At 32.3% G+C, this 26,008-nt stretch overlaps 1 protein-coding gene across 1 annotated transcript in view; it reads right to left on the minus strand.

Annotated features, from left to right (window-relative positions):
- LOC114331856 (protein tincar) overlaps positions 1-26,008 on the minus strand; it is an 841,442-nt gene that overhangs the window by 293,228 nt on the left and 522,206 nt on the right. The window contains exons 6-7 of the mRNA XM_050642976.1: positions 21,346-21,536; positions 9,392-9,570 (exon numbers count right to left, since the gene is read on the minus strand). Of these exons, the coding sequence (XP_050498933.1) occupies positions 9,392-9,570; positions 21,346-21,536 (370 nt within the window). The remainder of the gene's footprint in view (positions 1-9,391; positions 9,571-21,345; positions 21,537-26,008) is intronic.

Consider the following 26,008-nt stretch of genomic DNA (forward strand, 5'->3'; position numbering starts at 1 on the left):
TGATGATGATCTTCAGATAGAAAACGTTATGTGATAGATGTGGCCCGTTGAGTTTTTTTTTATAAATATACTTTTTATAAAGGGTTTTTTCATTAAATTGTTTTTAAACTATTTTAAATATTTCCTTGTGTTTAAGAAATATAAATAGTAATATTGGCATTTTTATAGTACATATTGTTTTACGTAGTAATAACGACATAAGTTATGTCTAGTCTATTTAAATAAAGTATTATATTTTTTCACGTTTTAGATATGTTCTTCTCTGGTATTGAACCACTTGGAGTATTAATATATTATGTAACGACTCAAAGCAACGATGGGGTCTTAATAGTTCACAATGATAAATGGTGAGTTTGTGGTTGTAATCAGGATATAATGGGCGAGAGAGGGTTGCAGAGAATTGTTAATTACAGTGTTAAATATTAATGAGTTATAGGAGTTAAACATATGTTTAATATAGCACATTAACTTATTTAAACCGGAAAAATTACAGCAAAATTAAATATTCTAAATAACATTATACATAAGAATTAAGAGAAGAGAAGTTTTAAGTACAAAACGACCTAGTTATCTCAGAGGCACGAATTTTATACATTTTGGTGTGAAAGGATCTTGTGATGCGACCAATATTATGTTGGAATTTACATTGTTGACAGATCTTTCATTTTTTTTTCTGGAAATCTAATAAAATTTCTTATTTCTAATGGAGCATCCTGTATAGGTATTTTTTGCTTTTTGAAGTCATGAATAAATTAGTATATTAAGTATGGAGAACGATAAGGGTTTTATACCGATCGAAGACAATTGTTTGGAGGAGGAGCGGAGCGACGACTCCAATTATTGTCTGAGATCGGTTACCCTTAACGTTCGACATGCTTATAACGTTTTTTGCACGATTGATACCATTATAAATTATAAAATTAAACATTTTCGTCATATTGACTAGTTTCATTCATTTTATCAAGATAGATACTTTGGTTGTTAGGTAGTAACTAGGGTGCATAACAACAATGGATAATTGAGTTTTTATTTAGTTGTCAATAATTTTAAGTACAATTTTGATTATTATAAATTAAAATATGGGCGAAAGTGAATTTGAAGAAATTGAACGGGCTTGGGAAGAAGGGTGTTCCGCAATTATTCCCAAAAAATCCAAAATCTGTTATCAAAATACCTACCAAAGTTTTAAAAAATGGTGCGAAGGCAAGAATTTAAGAATCGAAGAAAATACTATATTGGCATATTTCGTTCAAAGACATATGCAGTTGAAAGCTCCTGGAAGCCTCTGGGCAGAATATTCAATGATTAAATCCACCGTTTTTCTTTATGATGGCATTGATATTTCCAAGTTTTCAACTTTGATCGCGTATTTGAAGAGAAAAAATGTTGGCTATAGGCCTAAGAAAGCGAGCATTTTTACACGGGAGCAATTTGAAAAATTTCTGGTGGAAGCACCGGATGAAGAATTTCTAGTTCACAAGGTAATATAAGCTAGTTTTAATAGAAATACTCTAATGAAGATTTTTCCATAATTTGTAGGTCGCAATGATATTGGGAATATCTGGTGCCTGTAGAAGAGAAGAATTATATAATATTACTATGAATGACATCCAAAAAAACGAACATCCAGCGTACTTTTACAGTCGTTAATAAACCAGACGATAAAATTCCATATTTAGAAATTCTGCAAAAGTATATAAAACTTCGTCCATTACAAGTAAAATCAAATCATTTGTTCTTAAGATACGCCAAACGAAAATGTTGTGCTCAAGTAATAGGGAAAGGGTAATAGGGTAATGCTCAATACTAGTAATACTACTAATGTATGCGATTCTGCAGGAGTTTCTGTTAGAAGTGAAACCACAGCCCAAACAAGTGGGATTTCATTAAATAATTTAACAAATTGTACCATAAGTTACAATATTAATAAATAATTCGTTAGTTTTCTTTATTCTTTCAAAAAATAAATTAAAATTAAGAGATTTTTTAACTCGACGATAAGTGAATTACTTACCGTCGAGTTGGAGTACTTACCGTCGAGTTGGATTACTTACCGTCGAGTTGCTAGTAAATGTCACCTACTGACGTAAAATCTGTCACGGTAAACAGTCAAAAATGATCAATCGTGCAAAAACTAATTTATTATTCGTGCATTATTACCTAAATGTCATAATTTTGGAGTTATTGCTACATTTACATTATCTTCGTCGAAATTAAAATTATACATTTAGATAGCAATGACCTTTAAAATAATATACCGAACTTACAGTTAAAAAAAAAACGAGCGGTTCGTATTTACACAGGGTGTTCCATTAACAATTGTCCATATCGGAGAAATTGGAGAAACCTTAGCACAAAATACGAAGATTTAACCCAAAACACTTAAATAAAATATTATTCCTTACCGAGATACAGAGTGTTAATCGTTTTCTAGTTATAAACAATTTAAAACTGAAAAAAGAACGAAAGATGACGATTTTCAAGGCTCAAAAACATAAGTATAAAATATCATTTTTAAAATTACGAAGTACCCAAATTTAAGTTCAAACCTTATTCTATCAGTTCTTGATAAGTCTTTTGGACTTACTTCATTCTGAAAAATTGTTTTTTAGTTGCTAATGCCCGTCTCCCCATAACAAACCTTCCTCATTAACAATTAAAAAAATATGTTTTAGAATGAAACATGGCTAAAATTCTTATCGAGACCTGATAGATAAAGGTTTGAAATTAAATTTATCTACTCGATGATTATAAAAATGATATTTTTTACTTGTGTTTTTGAGCCTTAAAAATTGTCATCTTTCGTTCTTTTTCAGTTTTAAATTGTTTATAACTCGAAAACGATCAACTATAAAAAAAAATTACAAAAGGCATTTTTTGTTTATTCAAAAAATCTGAAATAATATCTGCCCTGGTCGAATTTTTCTTTTAATTTATAAAACAATGTCATTTTTTAATTATTAATTAATTATAGTTAGAACAAAATTACATCAGGCAACCCTTGTTTTTTGTACTTGTTAACATGCTAAATTACATATCCAATAATTTTTATCCATTAAACATATCGGTGCAGATCGACCTTATATCTTATTTTTTATATTATTATCTTATTATTTATATTAGACACAAATAATATCATTTTTAAAATGACTCCCTCTAAACCGTTGCGCCATTGCATACTTTTACTCTTTAGTATTTCACTAATCGATTGTCGTTTATACTTTTCTTTTGGTTTAATCATTCGAGCTGAATCCTACACTCTAAGCGCGCTGCCATTTGGAGAGTTCCCATCATCTAGAATTAAATATTTAGTCGAAACCAGGAAGGGATTATTTTCAGGAACGAGATTTTTCTTTTTTCTTGTATTTTCGTACTTTTACATCGATCCTATTTCTTTCTGAGTAAATTATCCAATTTTAAATTCTCTCGTCCGACGAGTTTGACTTTTTTTTAATTTAAGATCGATACTTTTTTAAGAGCCTTAACTGATTAAGTCTATAAGCAGTTAATTTCTTAAAAGAGCTAGCTGTAACTGTTCGATACGTTACGAAATTATTTTTGAACTTTTTAATTATTTTTATAATTATTTCCTCTTGATCCCTGAATTAAATTCTCTAATTTTCTCGTAATCAACTATTTACGTGACGTCACACTTCGGTGTACGTAACGTACTATACGCCACCTAGTGGTGAATATGACTTCGTGTTCCGAGAGAATTTGACGTTTACCTTGTGGGAGAAGCGTAGTTCGCTCGTCACTCGACTTATGAGCCCGGAATAGGTCAGGTATAGTACCCAAAATGGCGGGTGATAATTTCAAATAAAGTTAAGGCTTTTAGTTAACGCCTCCAGTTCAGTAGTGAGAGGAAAATACAAACTGTTTTCTGGAGTAAGGATTGCAGTAACTCTAATGGAACATCAATAAAATCACACCCGGTAAATACATTATTTCTTTTACAAAAAGAGGTTAATGACCTTGGACCTTACATTATTTTTTTACATCTAATAAAATATTGCTTCCAATTCAATTTTCCTAGTAAATTTGGATAATATTCAATCAGAGAAAATTCTAATAGGTTATTTAGATAATATTCATGTTTGGTTATAATTAAGTCAAAAATTTATTTTGAAGTCTTCCAACATTGCTTATAAGTATCCTATAATTATTTTAAAGAAGTCATATCTATTCTGTATTTAAATTCCAAATTCACGTGTCGTGTAATTTAAAATTGTCAAGGTCAAATTTTGTCAAGAATATTCAATATTGAGAGATTTTTTGTGCGACTACTGACACTTTTTACATTACTGTTTTTCCTAAAAACGCTTTTCTAGTTTCTCATTTTCTCCTTTGATTTTTTCTTAAACTTTTACATTGAAACTAAGACTGCGTAAATATTTGTTTTAACCTTGTGGGGAAATAATATACTTAACATCACATGGGCAGTCATAGACCCTCACCCACCTAAGAGGAACCTATTCCGGCTACAGTCAGTTAACCTGGGAGCAAGCTGGAGCGTTCCAGCTCCATATTCTATATTATATTATTGTATCTCAGACATTTGGTTGATGCACTATAATTATTAATTTTTTTTTAAGATTTAGCTTACTTTTTTATATAACATATTGAAATATTAGCGTATTAAGTTCCCAAACTATTGTATCTACGGTAAGTTACTTGTGCATAAGGAATAAGCCCAGAAAATTAGGTTTTTATACTTTATTGTTGATTTAATTGGTTTGTAAATTTAGGTTGTAATAATATTAATTGCTTGTTTCCCAGATATTTTGTCGTTAATTTGCTTCATTTCATTTGTTCAGTTAATTCAAGTCGTTTGTATAGGTATTTATCTTAGCTTCAATTTATTCAACGTTTATTCCTTAACTTTGCTCAATTCATTCTATTATATTTCCCTTAGTCAGGCTTGTGCCTGCTTATTTATATTATTTGTTATATTTGTCGGTATTCAATTTAGTTGTACGTAGCAAGCGTACTATAATCATTTGGTACAGGTAGTCTCATGTGAGTTGTACCCTATATACAGTGATGAGCGCGCTATTAACCGGAAAATAGCGCAAAACATGGAAAACATAATACATTGCGAAACAAAAAGAGATGAAACTAATGGAGGTGAAAATGATCGTTATAAACGTATGAATTTTATGAATTACGCTTTACATAGCTCCCCACTTTTAGACGTCTGTGACAGGAGTATTTTATAAAATTTTACTGTCACAGTGACAGTTTTCAATTTCCTCTGATACGTCTAAAGGTGAGAAACTGTGTAATGTAATGTTAATTTTTACGTTTACAACGATCATTTCCATCTCCACTAGTTTCATCTCTTTTTGTTTCGCAAAGTATTATGTTTTCCATCTTTTGAGCTATTTTGCCGGTTATTAGCGCGCTCATCACTGTATAAGTAAGAGGTATATAATTGTGTAACATGTAACATTATTGCTGTTATCTTGGATATAACATATTAAAATATAACTTTGTCATTTTAGAGTCACATACTCATTTTGTAACTCAGAGATAGTGAAAGTCTAAGTAATTATATTTAATAAATTTTGTTTATTTGGTATTAATTATTATTATTATTCCTTTATATTTACATTTACTTATTGATTTAATATACTTTACAGCAGTGTAAGGTACCTGGGAAAGTGATCAAAGATCATTTCCTGGCGCATATGATTTGTTTTTTTTTATTCAATTTATGCTTCATTAGCAAGTATTCATCTTTACTCATTTTCAGTACATTATTCTTATCTTAATATTTCGATTCTTAGTCATCATCCCTATCTACTTTGAGCTACAGTTTTTGACAGGCATGCAAATTGGCCGTATCCATCCTTGAGTGTCAAGTTGTCGTTCTCTTGCATCCATCGCTAGCCTAACTCCATTCAGTATGCCTCTGTCTATCCATACTTTTGTTATTAGTTCATCCATCCCACTATCTCTTCATCTTTGCATCTTCCTCTACTAATACTACTGCAAAAGTAGTATTTTGTAACACCGGCATCTCAACGTAGAAGACACACATTTTTGTTACTTTTTCTTACTTTACCTGTTCTTTCTCTTTTCTACTTCGGTTGGAGTTTATCATCCTCTTTACTTTCACTCCAACAGAAGTTATCTTTTTTATTACATAGCGAATATAATTTCCTTTAACTAAAACATTCTTAATACGCTCCCTATTCTAATTTGTTAATATTCTTAGAGACTAAAAACTACTCGCGTTTCGATTTTCACTCCGGAAATCGTTTTTATAAGTTAAGTATAATAACTGTCTTACAGGTTATATATTTGTCTACACTTTAACCACAGATGTAAACAGAAGATATAAATTTACTCAGAATGAGGTAGTCATTTGTAGAACACTAAATAAAGTTCGAAAATAATGTGTTAAATTAGCGAATTTTCCAGATTTCTCGGACATGAGATGTAGTTAAATCGGTTCTTTTTTGAAAAGTACTATCAAATCTAATATCTCAAATAAAACAATTTCATCAAAACATGTTATAATTATATTTTTTGTGGAATGTAATGGTACTGTGCAAAACAGTTATTTTCCTAACTAGTGCGGAAAGTGATACTTTCACGCACGAGACTGCCGTTGACCCGAACGACGCGATAGCGGAGTTCGGGCAAGCAGTCGAGTGCGGGGAAGACACTTTCCGCATGAGTTAGGAACAATATTTTTTCTAGGGCCGTACGTTTGGAAAAAAGCCACAAAAAATATAAATTTTTATTTAGAAGTGAAAATACACAAATTAATTCTTTGACAAGGTTGTCAAAACCAAACTTTCAATATAATGCGTTACCACGACGACAATATTGGTTTCCATGACGACGATTCAAAACCATTTTAATTGTCTACTGATTTGACTTTTAAATATTATGTCAAAATAATTTTATTTCATCGAATTATCAGTAGTAATTGCACAAGAGCTCTAAAATTCTATATTATTTTAGAGATCGAGTGCAATTTGTTGCGATTATTTCATGAATAAAACTGTTCAAAACCAAAATTTTATTGTAATTTATTTATGTAAGTACAAATTAGTACAATTAAACACACAGTTGTTATAAATATTTGACGGTGGTTGAAAGTCATCATTTTTATAATTTTTAAAACATTAATTGTCATTAATGTCACTGAATGTATTTTTTCATAGCAGCGAAGGGCATCTGACGTAATATACTTGACGACGGGAAATTATTAAAAATTATCAGTTTAATTTTGATTTCTGTAGCTTTCTATTGGCCATAATCTCCTATGAATGAAATAATCGCGCTAATTTCATTAAAACATGAACACAATAAGATAAATTTGAAATAAATTAGTAAATGATATATGAATATTAGTTTAGTGCATGTATTATATTATATTATAATTTCATATTACAAGGTATTTTACTTTCCCGGGCGCCATGCGGGAAAATTTACTTTCACGCACGCCGTGCGGGAAAATTTACTTTCACGCACGCCGTGCGGGAAAGTGCAACTTTCAGAAACGAAGTGCGTGCGTGAAAGTGGCTCTTTTAACACGGCCGTAGAAAAAAGAACTTGTCGGCACAGAAACGTCAGTTTTCTGCACACTAATGTCATATATCATATACTGTGAGAAAATGTCAAGTTTCGTAACATAAAACTGGGCAGAAATAATTATTTATGAAACAGTTCGTGAAGTATGCTTTTTGCGAAAGCACGCGATACATACATCGCGTAAGTTCGCAAAAAGTACTTCACGCACAGTTTCATACAATATTTTATCTATGATGAACAAATAAAAAAACTATAACTCTTCGTCACTGGAATTTATTTCTATTCTACAATTTTTAGAACTTTGACATTTAAAAATTCTAACTTCTTTCAAACCACAAAACCGTCAAAACTGTTGTCGTAATTTATTGCTCATTATGTCATCACCATGACAACGCGAAAGTTAAGGATATATGACTATATGAAAGTGTGTTAAAAACAGTGCGAAAACGTAAGTCCCACTTAAAATACATTGTTACTTTACGCACACTTTAAACACTTCACGCACTGCTTCTATAATGACAGTTTTCACAAACTAAAAACTTATATATGACATAGAGTAGATAAAGTGCAATTTGAATAGTGGTTGTAGACAAAAGTGCATTTTGAATAGTGGTTGTAGAAAAATAGATATTTCCTTACACAAGATTTAGAACAAATTTGTTAAAGAAGCTAGAAGTGTGCCATTACAACATTTACTGAGAAAGAACTTGCATCTTTATTCTTACGATAGTCCATGAAACGGTTGTATGAATAGATATATTTGCCTCTGGATTTTCTTGGCAATAAATCTAATGAAGCATTATTCACGACTTCTATCAGTTCTAGAGGAGTACAAGGAATCGAACACTTATCATCACTCATAGTTAAATTAGGTAATTTTGCTTTATAAAATGATTACGATCACAGAAAACACGAGAAAACACCAAAAATACTGCCAAAAATAAGCAAATGCGTCAACTTTGACAATCCATATTTTTGTTTCTATAGGCGGGTTCTCTATTGTCAGTTTCGCTGACGCAGTCTAACTGATTCAGTGATATTGAACAAATAATGAACATGAGAACACATTTTCATTTTAAATGATCAGTACATTCATACTTTCAGTTAAAGTGAAAACCGGTTCTACTTTTTATCATTTTGACTGATCATTCCCTCATGTTGGTATTGGCTTTTTGTATTTTTGGAGCAATTTTTTTGCAGAATCTTTTAAAATTTGTCTTCGTTCATTCTTAAGTGGTTTGTATATGAATCACAATCTTCTAAAGCTAATTCTTTCAATATAGTTTCATTAACAGCCCATTTATTCTGTGCAATATCCAGGACCTCAGGAATATTCTGTAATTCATTTACTAATTGTAAACATATTTCCCGAACAGCTGGTCTCAAATTTTTTAAACAATTTTCATATGATGTTTGGACTAACTGCATACCTACTGAATGTAGTAAAACATGAAACGTGTGAATACAAACGTCGCTTTTTATTTTTCATTATTAATGAATCAGTCAGACTGAATCAGCAAAACTGACAAGTGAGAACCCGCCTTTAAGTTACAAAACATGTATTTGTTAGCATCACAAATATTTGAGTCAAAATAATATTATGTCTATTTGAAAATTTTAACACGTTTATTTTAATATAATTTAAATATTCGATTTTCGGAAAAATAGTATGTATACCTTGTAGGAAAAGCCACATTCCCGGACTCTGTATTATCTTGTCTGGGCTTGCGCCTCGACGGCAATCTTTACATGGTCCGGAAATGTTAAGCGTTTCCTACTAGGTACACAATGTACTATTCTTACTCGATAATATTCTCGCTTATTCTTTAAGATTGTCACTTACCTAGTATGTCCGTAGAAATAAAGAACGATACTCGAAGCTAGCACCAGTAATGTCGATAATGTGTATAAAGCGAAGGTGACTTGAGAGTTGAGCAAAAACGGCGTTGGGCTTCCAAAGCTGTAAACCTTGGCGTTGTGTTTCAAAAGTGGCAGCGCTTTCCATACTCCAACAACGTGAACCTGCAAAAATAATTAACTAATTATGCATACAGGTATGGCTAAATAATGTTTATAAAGACATAAATCCCAGCTATGTTTATAAACCGAAAGTTTAAAGAAAATATATAGCTACTAAAACATAGTTTCAACTGCTGTGCTATGTTCCTTTTTAGAATATAGCACTCCGATGGCCTAGAAGCAATACCTAGTAAGTGCATCTGTCAAAATTTGTGGTTTTTAGCAAAAAACTTTTTATCGGTGGCCTAGAAGCAATACCTCGTAAGTACGAAAAATTACGCTTTTGGCGCCGCAATACTGACATACACCTTTTCTACCCATCGCCAGACTGGTAAACTTTATAATATAAACTTGCAAAACAAATTTTTACGTTATAATCGACATTAACTACCATGGCAAAATAAACACATACGAGGTATTGCACGCAAAAATATTTAGTCGAGGTATTGGCACATGATGAAAAGAACGATATTCACCCACTCGCAATTCTATCACGTCACGTATACTATTGTCATATGCGGCTTCTCGTACTATGAGGTCTAATTCTTTTTAGATGCTTAACGGTTTGTATATATCGGATTAGAGTCTTATAGTATTGCGCAGAGAGGAAAAGCGTTTGCTCAGCGATTTTATTGAACCCAAAGAAAAGTTGCTAACACAAGTCTTTAGCCTCCGGCGGGTAACACAAGAGGGATACATTTGCACTTCTGTTGCCTTTGCTGGCCTACAGTGGAGAGAGTTCATTTGCAGTTTACAAAAAGTATCAGCAAATTGTCTCTAGGTATTTGTGTAAGGATGAAACTAGGTAGGGATGTAGGTACTAACTGGTAGTCAGGGTTGGCTTAAGAATTATTTACAACTAAGGATTATAATTATGGATTTGCTCAGTAAAAAATATAATATTATTTTTTGCGAAATTGTGAAAAATTGAACAGACTTTCCGCTCTTAGCCATTTTGACCCGCGTGTGCCACAAGAGTACGTTAAGCGAAAGGAGCCTAAACAGATCACTTTTCTTTTGCTTCAAAGTTTTTTCTAAAACCTGCCCATTAGATAGGTTGGTAAAAATCTAACTTTGTTTCTAGTATATTTATTATTCGTGTAAATAACTTGTAGAGGTCGTTGAGGAGGCTCGTGGGTCGGTATTTCTTAAGTCTATTGGTGTTTGAGGTATTAGTTTAAGTGGTATTATGAGGTTTTTGTGTAATACAATTGTAATGTGCACTGTGCACTGTCCCATCTTGTAGGTGTTTCACTTTAGTGACATAAGTTGAATAGAATTCTGTCTTCTTCAATCTTTGCGACTTCTATAACGATATTCCTCGATATTTTCATCAGTGGATTCCTTATTTGGTTTGTTAATGTAGCAGGATACTAATGTAGCAGCATCAATTGCGATCCTTTTTTCCGATCCAACTTTTCTAACTTTTCTGTTAGTTGCTCATCATGATTATCATGATGATATTTCTATCCCTATCCTTTAATTTTGTTACATCAGTTTTGTTCTTTTTTAATTTTCTCCTTAGAACTTTGAGGATCTTGTTACCTCCAATAATTTGTAAGATTTGTTTAGTTTTTTACATACTTTCGTTTGTCCGTCCTGATGGATTTTTATATTCTTTTCTTTATATCTCTAAGTTCACGATGTTATTTGCTTCTTTTACTTACCATTTTTCTATTATCTTCTATTAATGATTTAGTCCAGAAAGCCACTGCGTATCCGCTAGGAAAAATATTCTGAATCGGATCTTTTGCACAATCTTACTCAAAAGGACTCCTTTTAACAAATTTGCATGTTGCCAGGACCAAAAGGTGGTCACAAGTTTTTAAACGTTTTTTTTTTGTTTTTTCCTAAAACTATTTTTTTTGCATGGAAAAAAGTTTTTTTTAGATTTTTTGGATCATTCCAAACAGAAAAGGTCTTTAGTGGCTTTTCTCTAAAAATGATAGTTTTTGATAAATAAGCGATTAAAAATTGAAAAATTGCGAAATCGGCCATTTTTAACCCTCAAAAACTATGTGAAAAACTGAAAATTTGAATGTTGCCAAGGTAGGTAGATATTCTTTAAACATAGATTGATAAAACCCCGAAGAGTTTTTTGCAATACAATATTCAAAACTCCTTTGTTTTTTAATTGCTAATCAAGCGTGCGCGACACTATTTTCCACCGACAGTATGGTGCAAATGAAAGGAATACGTTATTTCGTAAACCGGAGACTTTAAGGAAAAATCCCGAAACACGTCTATTTTTATTTTTAAGTTATGATATTGTGGCATATATGGTATACTAGTGACGTCATCCGTCTGGGCGTGATGACGTAATCGATGATTTTTTTAGATGAGAATAGGGGTCGTATGGTAGCTCATTTAAACGGTTCTTCAATTCTCTATTCAGTAATGTAAACATTTACATAATTATTTATACAGGGTGTCCTTCTACTTCTTTTTTGTCAAATAATTTAATTTAATAAAAATTTTTTTACACCCTGTATAAACAATTATGTAAATATTTATATTACTGAATAGAGAATTGAAGAACCTTTCAAATGAGCTAGCACACGATCCCTATTCTCATTTAAAAAAATCATCGATTACGTCATCACGTCCAGATGGATGACGTCACTAGTATACCATACATGCCACAATATCATAACTTAAAAATAAAAATCGACCTGTTTCGGGATTTTTCCTTAAAGTCGCCGGTTTACGAAATAACGAATTATTCCTTTCATTTGCACCATACTGTCGGTGGAAAATAGTGTCGCGCACGCTTGATTAGCAATTAAAAAACAAAGGAGTTTTGAATATCGCATTGCAAAAAACTCTTCGGAATTTCATCAATCGATGTTTAAAGAATATCGACCTACCTTGGCAACATTCAAATTTTCAGTTTTTCACATAGTTTTTGAGGGTTAAAAATGGCCGATTTCGCAATTTTTCAATTTTTAATCGCTTATATGTCAAAAACTATCATTTTTCGAGAAAAGTCACTAAAGACCTTTTCTGTTTAGAATGATCCAAAAAACCTAAAAAAAACTTTTTTCCATGCAAAAAAATTAATTTTAGGAAAAAAAAACAAAAAAAAAACGTTTAAAAAATTTTTGACCACCTTTTGGTCCTGGCAACATGCAAATTTGTTAAAAGGAGTCCTTTTTGAGTAAGATTGTGCAAAAAATCCGAATCAGAATATTTTTCCTGGCGGATGCGCAGTGGCTTTCTGGACTAATTGTGTTTCGGTACTTATTCTTTCGTTATATCATTTTTTTTTGGTTGTGTATTTTTTGGAAGATTACATACGCCTTTAATAAAAAGTCGTGGACACTGAAAAGTTATAACAGAAGATAGTAGATTTTCACGTAAAAGGTTAAAACCAGAAGTTGTTTGTAACAAATTAATTCCGTGACGCAAAATTTATTGGGACACTAATTAAAGTTGCAGGAATATAATCAGTTTCGCATATGGCATTACGTTAATGGTAAAAATAATATCACTGTTGGATGTGGACACTGATTCATGATATTATCTATTCATTAGTTTCGTCTGCTCATAAGCTATTATTATTAGCATTTATAATGTGTCATTGTTTTCTAATTACGAGTATGTTTAGTGTGCAATATGTTAATTTTGTGTTAAATGTATGAGTATACATAGTCATGTGAAAATCGTTAATTGTGCATAAAAGTCCTTTCAAAATTTTGATTGTAATTTATTATGAAAAATTTAATTTGAATCTTTATGTCAAAGATGATCGAATACGAATTAACTTGGTTGTTTTTCAAAGAGTTTTATAAAAAAAAATGAAAAAAAATAGTAAAATTTTTGCAACTACTTCCCTAGATCTTTGCACATGTCGGGTCATATAGCCTCGATTGGCAATTTTTACCTAGATGAATGGACGCAACGATGATGGGAAGTACAAAAACCAATTTACGTGTGCTTTATATATTTTGATAAGGCATTTGATAGGAAACATGATAGACTGTTTGAATATCTATAGAGAGACTTTTACAACATTTTTATTGGAAGCAAGAAGTTTATATTCTGGTATAGAAGAAACCATAGAACAAAGAGAAGCAAGAAGTTTATATAAAGAAACAGAAAAAAATTGCATTCAAAGAGGTGTCAGACAGGGTTGTGTATTATTCCCAACTTTGTTTACGGTTTACTCGGAAATAATATACGAATCCTTGGAAGGGTAATATAGAGTTCGAATTGGGGGAGAAACTATTAACAACCTCAGATATGCGGATGACACAACGATCATGGCTGAAAGTATCGGGCTTCAATTCCTTATAGATCGAGTAACTAGAGAATGCTCCAATAACGGACTTGTCATAAATACATCAAAGACAAAGTTACTTGTGGTTAGTAAACAAGACGTCGGCCCTATGTAACTAATTGTCAACAATGAACTAATTTGGCCCAATGAATTACAAAAGTTAGCCATTTAAAATACCTAGAATGTTGGATAAACGAGACACTAAATCCTAATGAAGAAATTAAAACTCAGATGGAAATTGCAAAAGGAGCATTTATGAAATCTATACTGAGCAATTCTCAGCTGAATTTACAACTAAGGATCAAGTTGCTAAAATGTTATGTGTATTCTGTATAACTATGTCGATTAGTCCATTCTTTCACGGTTTTTGCTCTAAATTTTAAAGAACCGCTTGGATTGACATGTGGCATACTTATAGCTTACATGTCAAAGAAAAAAAGTGATATTGTGCCGATGTGTGCTTTTGCCCTGGGGGTGACTTTCACCCCCTCTTGGGGTGAAAAAATATATGTCCAAAATAAGTCCGGAAATGGGTAAACTGACTAATTTTAAGTAACTTTTGTTCTATAGAGCTTTTTCGCCAAGTCAACACTTTTCGAGTTATTTGCAAGTGAATATGTTCATTTTTCAACAAAATAACCACATTTTTTGGCGGTTTTTCGCAAATAACTCAAAAAGTAAGTATTTTGTCGAAAAAAACGTTCTTAGCAAAAATATAGCCTATAAAAAAGTAAAAAAAGATGGTGTACGCGTTAGGTCTCTGGATCTCGTAGAACCAGAGTTATAGCCAATTAAAAATAGATTCATATTCACCAAATTTCAAATAGAATATTTCGACCTGAAATAACAAAAAAATTAAGCACTTTTTGGGGAAAATCTATTATAACTTTTTTAAAGAGTTTAAAGAAGCTTTATTTCTGTTTTTACAAAAAGTTTCTAGCATTAAATGTAAGCAAGTTACGCTCAAAATAAAGTTGGTCCCTTTTGTTTTGGCAAAAAAAAAATCGGGAAGACCACCCCCTAATTAGCAACTTAAATTAAATTAATCGTTACTGCTCCACAAATTATTTTACTTATGTTGTGTTTATATGATCTGTACGTTTCATCGCTTCAAAGTACTTATTTTTGAAAAAAATTGGTTTCAAAGTAAAATTTTTAAAAATTAAAATTTTGAAAAATATGCTTTTTTCAAAATAACTTAAAAATTGTTAGAGATACCAAAAATCTCGACAACCAAAAAAAGTCAGATTTGCTTTTCTGAATATCATGTATTTTTTTGTTTTTCTGTTAGACAAAAATTGATTAAGATTTGGTGTTTCTAAATTTGCATACATTCGTGATCAGTGACTCGTTCAACCCCTTTTAACTACAGCCCTTTCAATAATAAGGACTTTGAACCGATGAAACTTACAGATCACATAAACAATATATACATGAGTCAAGAAACTTGTGAAGTCGTAACGATTAAGTTCATTTAAGATACTAATTAGGGGGTGATTTTCTCGATTTTTTTACCAAAACCAAAAGGGACTAACTTTATTTTGAGCGTAACCTGTTTAATTTTGATGCTAGAAATTTTTTTTAAACAAAAATGAAGCTTTTTTCAAACACTTTAAATAAGTTGTAATGAGTTTTCCCCGAAATGTGCTTCATTTTTGGTTATTTCACGTTAAAGTATTCCATTTGGAATTTGACGAATATGAACCTATTTTATATTAGCTATAACTCTGCTTATACTAGGTGTAGAGACGTGATATATACACCATTTTATTTTAATTTTTGTAGGCTATATTTTTGCTAAAAATGTTTTTTCGACAAAAAACTTACTAGTTGAGTTATTTGCGAAAAACCGTCTAAAAGCGTGGTTATTTTCTTGAAAAAATGAACATATTCACTGCCAAATAACTCGAAAAGTATTGACTTAGTGAAAAAACTCTATAGAACAAAAAATACTTAAAATTAGCCAGTTTATCCATTTCCTGACTTTCTCTGGACGAATATTTTTTCACCCCCAAGAGGGGGTGAAAACCACCCCCAGGGCAAAAGCACATATCGGCACAATATCACTTTTTTTCTTTGACTTGTTAGCTATATGTATGCCAAATTTCATGTCAATCCAAGCGGTTCTTTAAAATTTAGAGGTTTGGCAATATTTTACCGTTAAAGAACGGACTAGATGTGAAACCTGGATCATGAAGGTTAATATGATACTTAAAAGCCTTCGAGATGTGGTAATATCGTAGAATGCTCAAAGTATCGTTGGTTGAACGCATTTTAAGCATAGAAGTCTTAAACAGAATAGGTCATGGCGAAGGTGCGTTGATGAAGATGATATAAAAAGAGAAAATTTGAATCTCTGGGGCATATAATGAGAGGCAGCAGATATTGGATACTGCAGTTAATACTCAACGGAAAGATCGATGGAAAAAGAATAATTGGTAGAAAGAAGTATTCCTGACTCCGAAACCTTCGTCAATGGACTGGCTTATCAGTAGATGAATTGTTACATGCCGCACCAAGTCGAGAACGATATCGGCAAGCTCCATTGTCATGGAAGCTATCCATGCCTAAAATTTGGGCAAAGTAATCAAAGAAAAAGAAGAATGTACGAAAGGTGACTGCATATTGCAGAGCCCTTTCGTCTGCTTTTTCCATCGTCTCCTTGTCTTGTATATTGTAGAAGGTACATATTGAGGTTGTACCCAGAGCAGAGTTAGTTCCACGGTAGATGTCTTTATATTTTCGTGTCTACAAGTTCTTATTTCGTCACTTGTTTTAATTTAAACTGTTTAGCAACAATAAAGTATGTTAGGCCGCGTTGAACAAATTAAAATAAAAATGTTTACTAACATATTCCATTAAAATGTTTTATTTAAATTTAGGATGCAGCTTTTTAATTTGTTTTTTTTTTTGTGTTAAATACAACATTCATTATCAGTGATCGAAAAACAATTTTATCGCAAAACAGAATTAAAAATTTATAGTTCTTGTTGATTTTACTGTTTTACCCGTTCATTGTGCTCTCAAATCCAATCGCCGACCAGTGAAAATTGACCCTTCCACATACAGACCACGTGTAGGGAGAGTAAACATTTTCCAAACCGACGCGTTCTTCTCTGAGGGCTGCTTGTCGGAATTGATAAAAAGGGGTTGGTTAGATAGGTGCAGGGTAAATAAGTATCCATATGAAAAGTCAATACGGCTGTTTGTAGTGACGGGTAGAGGGAAGAAATTGAAACCGAAAATAAGGCATGACCAGAAATGTACCTTTCCTAACTAGTTCATGTTCCATTAAGCCGGGATCCAATGGAGTGTGGCGTGGCAAAGAGAAATAAAAATATATAACGGTGAAAAGAAATGAGAGCACGGTTACCACCCCACATTACAGTGAAATTATTAAATATTTACTTTTTGATAAAATTGGTCGGGCCATGCATGTCCTCTCTAGTATCGAGGGTACACCATCAGTGTTGGCGGTAGAATTTTAGTAAGTTGATCAATTCATATAGTGATAAAAATTCTAACTTCTTCTTCTTAAGGTGCCGAGACCGCTTGTCGATCGTTCTCTCTCATGTTGCGCAGCATATTAACAATCACTGTCTTATTTACAGCCGCACGAAATAGTTCAGTGCTAGTTTTCCCAAACCATTGGCGTAGGTTTTTAAGCCAAGAAGTTGTACGGCGGCCCACACTTCTTTTTCCCATTATTTTACCTTGCATGACAAGGTGAAGTATGTCATATTTTTCTGGGTGACGCATTATATGGCCAAAGTATTCCAATTTGCGCCTTTTAACCGTGTTCACTACTTCGCAACTTTTATTCAAACCTTGCAAAACCCTTTCGTTTGTGACTCTTTCTACCCAACTGATCTTCAGGATACGGCGGTAGACCCACACCTCAAATGCTTCTAGGTTTTTTAAAAGCGATTCTTTCAGGGTCCATGCTTCAACCCCGTAAAGTAGTACTGGGAATATATAACATCGAACCATTCTTATGCGAAGTTCCAAATTTAGATCATGACTGCACAGGATTTTCTTAAATTTCATAAAACTTGTTCTTGCTTTGGCAATTCTACTTTTTATTTCTGTACTAGGGTTCCAGCTTTCATTAATATGAGTACCCAGATATACAAGATTACTCACTCGTTCAATTGAGTCATTACCGATTGTTACGTTATAGTTATTATTATTTACGGCTGCCTGTTTACTAATAACCATAAACTTTGTTTTGTTTTCCAAAAAAATTCCAACACAACGACATTAGATCACAAAATTATCAGCCACTAGCTGAGTCGGAAGGGATGGAGGAGTACGTACCTAGTCTGTTTCACCTTCTGATTTCCTTTGAACCGTGGTCATTTACCGACAAATTATGGAAGACTTCGCGCCGATTCATGCCGGCCGTATATTTTTTTTTTCTATTTTTCTAGTTTTCGGTCCTAGCCCAAGGATCCGAAATCACAAATTATGAGGAAAATAACGCTATTTCACGTTGCGTTGATTCTATTTCTCAAGACGTGCATTTTCTATTTCTCAATGCGTCCCAGCTTATAGTCGAGGAAATGAAGCATTTTGGCTCGCAATTTTTTCGTCCACCATGGATTTACTTGAAATTTTCACAGAAAGTAGGAAAGAGACCAAGGATCATTTTCTATGTCATGCCGCTGTAAGCTAAAACCTTGGGGGTGGTTTCCACCACATCTCGGGGGTGGAAATTTTTTATTAAATTTTAACCATGTAAATCGGTGTAGAACGTAATTCTAAGCAAAAAATATGTTTTACATTTTTTACGTAAAACTAATATTTTTCGAGTTATTCGCGGTTAAAAGTAACAGTTTTTCGACGAAAAAATCCACTTTTTAGAGAGTTTTTGAGAATAACTCCAAAAATATGCATTTAATCTAAGAAAACTGTAGCTATCGAAATTATGTCTTTTAGTAACACAAGCCAAATTCTTTTTCTATAATATTTTTCCGACAAATACAAACCGAGATACAGCATGTTAAAGGTTAGCTTTTTTCGTCAAATGTATGTTGAAATATTCAAAGCTAAATAACGGGAAAACTTTGCATTTTTCGAGGAAAACTTAGATAATTTTTTTTTCAACAATACAATTAGACCTTTCAAAAGAAAAAAAAACAAAATGTTTCTACCATAAAAATTGAGTGACTTATGATCAAAAAAGGTCGGTATTGCTGTTACAAAATCTGGTGAACCTAAATCAGTCATTTGGTGACTTCAATATACGAACGAAACTATTGAATCCGACATTACTGAAAATATCAGGGTGCAGATGGGACCCTGTCGCGCAATTCGCAGCAAATAAAATAGTCGTATGTTTTTAGGCCTCATTTTATTTCGGTTATACATACGCATTTTCAAGGTTCACGAGGTTTTGCACCAACTATACCTGCTTTTATTTATGAAAAAATCAGTGAAAACAACCCCCTAACTACCCTCCTAATTAAAACTTTGTCTTCAACTTTCTGTAATTCCTTTTAAATTTTACCCATATTAAAGTTTACAATGATTTTATATAATTTTTGACAATAAGGGGTAGTTTACACTCCTAAAAATAATCTACGCCCTTGAGCATGATATAGAATATGAAGTACAGGGTGAGATGATCCTAATCTCAAATTTTTGTATAAATATAAATCGATGCAAGCCGAAATTATTATTTTAGGATAAGTCAATTTTTTATATATAGCTCCAACAAGGGTGATTTTAAGGGTTGAAATATTATATATTATATCAAACAATCATTATGTAACTAATAAGAATGAAATGTTGACACTGTTAAAGTTTAAAATGTTATTTTATAATTTTTTACAATTAGGGGTAGTTTTTACCCTTAAAAAACCAAAAGCGTACAACGGCTCAATATAGAAAATGAACTAGAGGGTGAAATGAGCCTAATCCAAAATTTTTGTACAAATCGATGCCGGACGAAAAAATTGCTAGGTTTTGCCATTTTTTCAGTTTCATTTCCTCGACTATTAAGATTCCAACACTGCTTACACAGGCCAGATTATAATTTATTACTAAGGAATATGAAAGGTCCACTTTACAAAAATACAATGTCTTCTTCATAAAATATTCAACGTTAAACATTGTATAAAGGATCGCCATATGCATCACTAATACTCCAGTCGGGTTAGGTCAAACAAGCCTATTGCATGGCAAGCTACCCCAAATTTTATTATTTTAACATTTAGGGGGTCAATGGTAATGTAAATTTAAAATCGCTACTGAACGCCATCTTGAATTAAAGGAGAACAGTTTTTGCTCAATATCTCCGCCATTCTCAACTTTTCTACAAAAATGGTAAGGACTGAAATTTTTGCAAATGCGACTTCCTACGATTTCTCTTTGACAAATATTTTCGTGCAGCCGATATTTTCCGAGTTAAGGGGGAAAATAGTGGAAAGGAAGAAGCATAAGTATCGCCGGGTTCCTACTTAAAATTTAAAAGTTACCCCTCATCCATCTCCGTCGGGGGTCGTGTTTGGTATCATTCGATAGATTTTTGAAAAATATTCAACACGTATTTTTCAGTTTTTGGATCTGACGTTGTGTACTAGCTGCTAGGTCGTAAACCAAAACGATCCTATAGGATAAACTTTTATTATATACCTGTATTCATAGACAAATGTGGATACAAAGTGCAACTCTGAGGCTGCGCGGAACCATCAAATACAAAAATGATTAGAGTATCAGGGAAAAGAAGAAACATCACCATGAAGTATTTTATATAATTACCAAACCATGAAATCAAAAAAATTAGTAGACCCGTAGAACTACCGGAAAGGAAAAAACTGAAGAAAAATATCCTACTGATCTTATAATATAAATTTTATTACTGGAGTGTTATAATTTGGATAGCCTCTCCTCTCAAGGGACATAATGTAATCGAATATTCTAAAAACTTTGATAGCGCAGATTGTAAATATGTAGTTAAACAAATTTGTTAATAGGGTTTACTGATTTAATTCTCAAATGATTGTATACATTTCAATCAGTCTTTTATATATATTAAGAGCGTAGGCCCAAAATTTCGGGCTAATGCTTTTTAAATGCATTCATTTTTATCGAATCATGAGAAAACTAGCAAGTATTTCTGAAAAATTTAAACGCATAATGAAAGATTACATTATTACAGAAAGAAAATCTCTGCCGAAAGTCTCTGAAAACTTTTATAATGTTTATTTTAATAAGTTACAGGGGTGAAAAAAGAAAAAATTTAGTGTGATTTTTAATTAAAATATCTCATTCAAAAAATATCTCATTCAAAAAAATTTGTTTATTCTAAGGGATTTCGGCACTCGCTAATAATGTCACCTTTAATTCTGCGTTTAAATTTCTCAAAAATATTTATTACATTTCTCAGGATTTGAAAAAAATGAATGCATTTAAAACACATTGGCGGTGCATGAACTTTGTACACCAATTTATATATTTGTTATAATAAAATAAACATTATATAAGAAGTAATTTACCTTGTATAATATCGACATCCCAGCAAAGGACAGTAAAATATGGAGTCCATTTATCAGCAATTGGAAGGAGAATATTAATCCCAGACACTTATTTGTGGCCCAAAAAAGCGCTGGATATCGAATGGAATATATTACTAGAGCTAGAGCCAAGTTCATGTACTCGATGTTAACGGAGCTTATGAAACTGGTTTCTGAAACAAAAGAAATAATATATTATTCTTTACAATCACGTTGTTAATATTATTACTAACAAAAATTACCAATAATTTGCATGTTTTGTCTTTATCCTAAGGTCCAGTTCACATGGCAAGCGCTTAACGTACGTTTTGATAATTGAGGCCTAATACATATTCAAGGTGATTAATAATAATATTAATATTTCAACAAGTAGCTTCATAGTCCATCTCTTTTTCAAGTTTGTTTTTTAAAGCTTTCCTTTATTTTGATCATTCAAGAATAAAAATTGCAAGGAAAGCTGTAGTATTTAATTGGAATAGAGGTAATTAATAAGAAGAAAGTTTAAGGCCATTCATATTTAAAATCATAATGAACCAATTTATAAAAATAACACAGCAAAAACCAACCTTTAGAGTTTTAGAGGATAGAATGATGAAACCAGGGAATATATGGGAAGAATAAATAGAATACAACAAAATTTAAAACAACCAATACACTGAGAATTATTGTTCTGTTTAAAACCAAACCGAATAACAAGACAGATCAAAGAACTGAATCTATAAAATACTCTGTGAATGCAACAATTTTTATTGGTGCCTTAAGAGAAACCGCAAGACCACTTGTCAGGTCAAACAAGCATTAGATTAGACATACATCAAAAACAGGGACTTCCACAAATCACAGATATCAAACTGCTTTGAAAATATGCAAACGGGACAATAAACACATAGCCCAGTCGGGATAGCATTTGACCTTGCATTAGGAGCTGCCCCAAATTTTATTTTTCTAATCTTTAGGGAGGGTCAATATTAGTATAAATTTAAAATCTCGACTGAATTCCGCCGTTGCGTTAGCCGCCATCTTGATTTTAAACGAGAACCGTTTTTGCTCAATATCTCCGCCATTTTCAATTTTTTGACAAAAAGTGTTTTAACTGAAATTGTTGAAAATGCGATTTTCTATAGTTTCATTTATTATACATTCTTTCTTGCGGTCGATATTTTCCGAGTTATGAGGGGAAATAGTGACAGTTGTAGCATAATTATTCAATTATTGAATTATCTCGTTTATTATTAGTTTTACAACAAATATATACCTATACAAAAAGGAAGAGAATTAAATTTTGTACAATTTTTGTGCCGTACATTTTTTTGATAAAATTAATATTTAAGGTAGTACGTATGTGGTATAGGTGCGAGCATAAGACCTGATTGATTTTGTAGCAATTGTTTTTGTTCAATATCTCCGCCATTTTCAACTTTTCGACAAAAAGTGTAAGAACTGAAATTGTTGCAATTACGATTTACTACAAGTTTTCGAGAGAACCAGTGGCGGGACTACAAGGGGGGGAAATGGGAAAATTCCCCCTAACAGGGTCCAAAATTTAAAAAAAATTGTGGAAACATCACGATATATTAGCTGACATAAAACTTAAAATATCGACAGACAAATTCAACCAATCAAACCCGCTAGTTAATAAAAATAAGTGAACTTAATGCATATAATGTCTTTTATATACTTAGGTTGGTTGATGTTTCATTGGAAGTTTCAAAAATTGTATAAAATATAATTCTCTTTATTTTTGTTTGTGTACAATTATGTCGTAAAGTTAATAATAAATGAGACAATTCAATAATTATGCTTCCCCTCCGCTTCCAATATTTTCCCCCTTAACTCGGAGAATACTGATCGTATAAAAAAATTGTGCCAAAGAAATTGCAGGAAATTGCATTTCCAACAATTTTCTTTCCCACCATTTAGGTTGAAAAGTTGAAAATGGCGGAGATATTAAGCAACAACAGTTCTCATTTTAAATCAATATGGCGGCTAATGCAACCGCGGAATTCAGTCGAGATTTTAAATTTACACCACTATGGATCTCTGCTAAAGGATAAAATTATAAAATTTGCGGCAGCTTGGAAACAAAATTCAATTCAATAATTATGCTTCCCCCACCACTTTTTACTATTTTTCCATGTAACTCGGAAAATATCAACCGCATGAAAAAAACTGTTAAAAAGAAATTATAGGAAATTTTATTTTGAACAATTTTAGTTGAAAATGGCGTAGATATTGAACAAAAACAATTGCTATAAAATCAATCCGGTCTTACGCTCGCGTCATTACCGCATACGTACTACCTTAAATATTAATTTTAGCAAAAAAATGAAAGAGATCAAAATTATGTAGAATTTAATTCTCTTCATTTTTGTATAGGTACAGATTTGTTGTAAAACTAATAATAAACGAGATAATTCAATAATTCAATAATTATGCTCCAACTCTCACTATTTTCCCCTCATAACTCGGAAAATATCGACCTTACGAAAAAAATTATAATTAAGGAAATTATAGAAAATCGCATTTTCAACAATTTCAGTTTCTACACTTTTTGTCAAAAAATTGAAAATGGCGGAGATATTGCGCAAAAACAGTTCTCGTTTTAAATCAAGATGGCGGCTAACGCAACGGTGGAATTCAGTCGAGATTTTAAATTTATACTAATATTGACCCTCCCTAAAGATTAGAAAAATAAAATTTGGGGCAGCTCCTAATGCAAGGTTAGGCCTGTTATTCGTCTAACCCGACTGGACTAACAGGATGCAATGGAAAAATGCATCAACAGTGATGATAGAAATAGACACGGAAACCAGAAAAATCAAAGAAGCCCTTATCTTACTCAATAAAGAAAAATGTGTAGCAAACCTATCAGCAGAATGTAGCAGGCTTTTGTTGCCAACAATAAGACAATAAGAAGAATATACCAACAATAGCGGTTTAGTAAAGTATGAGACATATCTGCAATCATATACAATACATATGCAACACATAATACAAAATCACAAGACACAAACACACACACAAACCAATTAATCACATATAAAGTCTAAACTTTAAAGTCCAGAAATTGATTAAGTGAATAATTCTAGGCAACTTTCGTTCCATAGAGTTTTTTTAAATATGTCAATACTTTTCGAATTATTCGTGATTGAAAATGTTTATTTTTCGACAAAAAAGACACGTTTCAGGCGTTTTTCGCAAATAACTCAAAAAGTAAGTATTTTATCGACCACAATATTCTTATCAAAAATGTAGCATACAAAAAAAGAAAAGAATAGTGTGTTAGTGAAGTATATAGACCCAGCAAGAGCAAACTTGTCGATAACGAAAAATACGGTCTCATTCGTCAAATTCCAAATGGAATATTTCAAAGTGGAATAACTAAGAAAAGAAGCACTTTTCGGGAAAAACCCATTAACACTTTTTTAAATTGTTTTAAAAAAAGCTTTATTTTTATTTCTTGTAAAAGTTTATAGCATCAAAACTGAGCGAGTTACGATCAAAATAAAGTTGGCCCCATTTTTTTTAGTAAAAAAATTGTGAATTTTTTTGGAAAAAACATTGTGAAAATCTCCCCCTATTTAGCACACCAAATAAAATTAATCGTTACCGTTTTACAAACAGTTTACTTTACTTACGTATTTTTTATATGATATGTAGGTTTGATAGGCTTAACGTGCTTATATTTGAAAGGTTATAGTTGAAAAAACCTACATTTTTACTCTTTGAGAATTTTCATGTCTAATATAGGTACTTTTTAAGTTATTTTGAAAAAACAGCATTTTTTCAAAATTTTTAGAAATTGACTAAAAGACTAAGTTCACTCTAATGGCATATAAAACAACATAATATTATTCTACATCCCACCAGAATGAAAACAATGGGAACCTTCTCTGGTTACACCTCCGAGGCTTCTACAATTTACAAGCCATACGGATGCTGAGACTAAGGAAGATGAGGGAATTCTACAATTTACAATTCACGTCCCATCTGCTCAGCGCGGTAAAGTTCCAACGAGAATGGTTCCCTTCATACTCCACACAGAGTAAATGTAAATCAAAAATGAATAACCATTTTCAATTTCGTTGCAAAACGAAAACACAGCCGAACCATATTCTAGTCCAATCAGAGAGTGCTGCAAGCACCCCTACCGGTTTCGAAACTTATTAGTCTCTCATCAGGAGGCACATATGCTGCTCTCCCTGATCCAACCAAAACAAACCCCAGCGTGCAGTCCCGGATTGCAACGAACGAAATGGCATAGATACCCTAGCGGCCACTGCTAGCAAAAAGACTAAGTTTTCACTCTAATGGCATATAAAACAACATAATGTTATTCTACATCCCACCAGAATGAAAACAATGGGAACCTTCTCTGGTTACACCTTCGAGGCTTCTACAATTTGCAAGCCATACGGATGCTGAGACTAAGGAAGATGAGGGAATTCTACAATTTACAATTCACGTCCTATCTGCTCAGCGCGGTAAAGTTCCAACGAGAATGGTTCCCTTCATACTCCACACAGAGTAAATGTAAATCAAAAATGAATAACCATTTTCAATTTCGTTGAAAAACGAAAACACAGCCGAACCATATTCTAATCCAATCAGAGAGTGCTGCAAGCACCCCTACCGGTTTCGAAAC

This window comes from Diabrotica virgifera, chromosome 2 (assembly GCF_917563875.1).
Source record: "Diabrotica virgifera virgifera chromosome 2, PGI_DIABVI_V3a".
NCBI lineage: Eukaryota > Metazoa > Arthropoda > Insecta > Coleoptera > Chrysomelidae > Diabrotica > Diabrotica virgifera.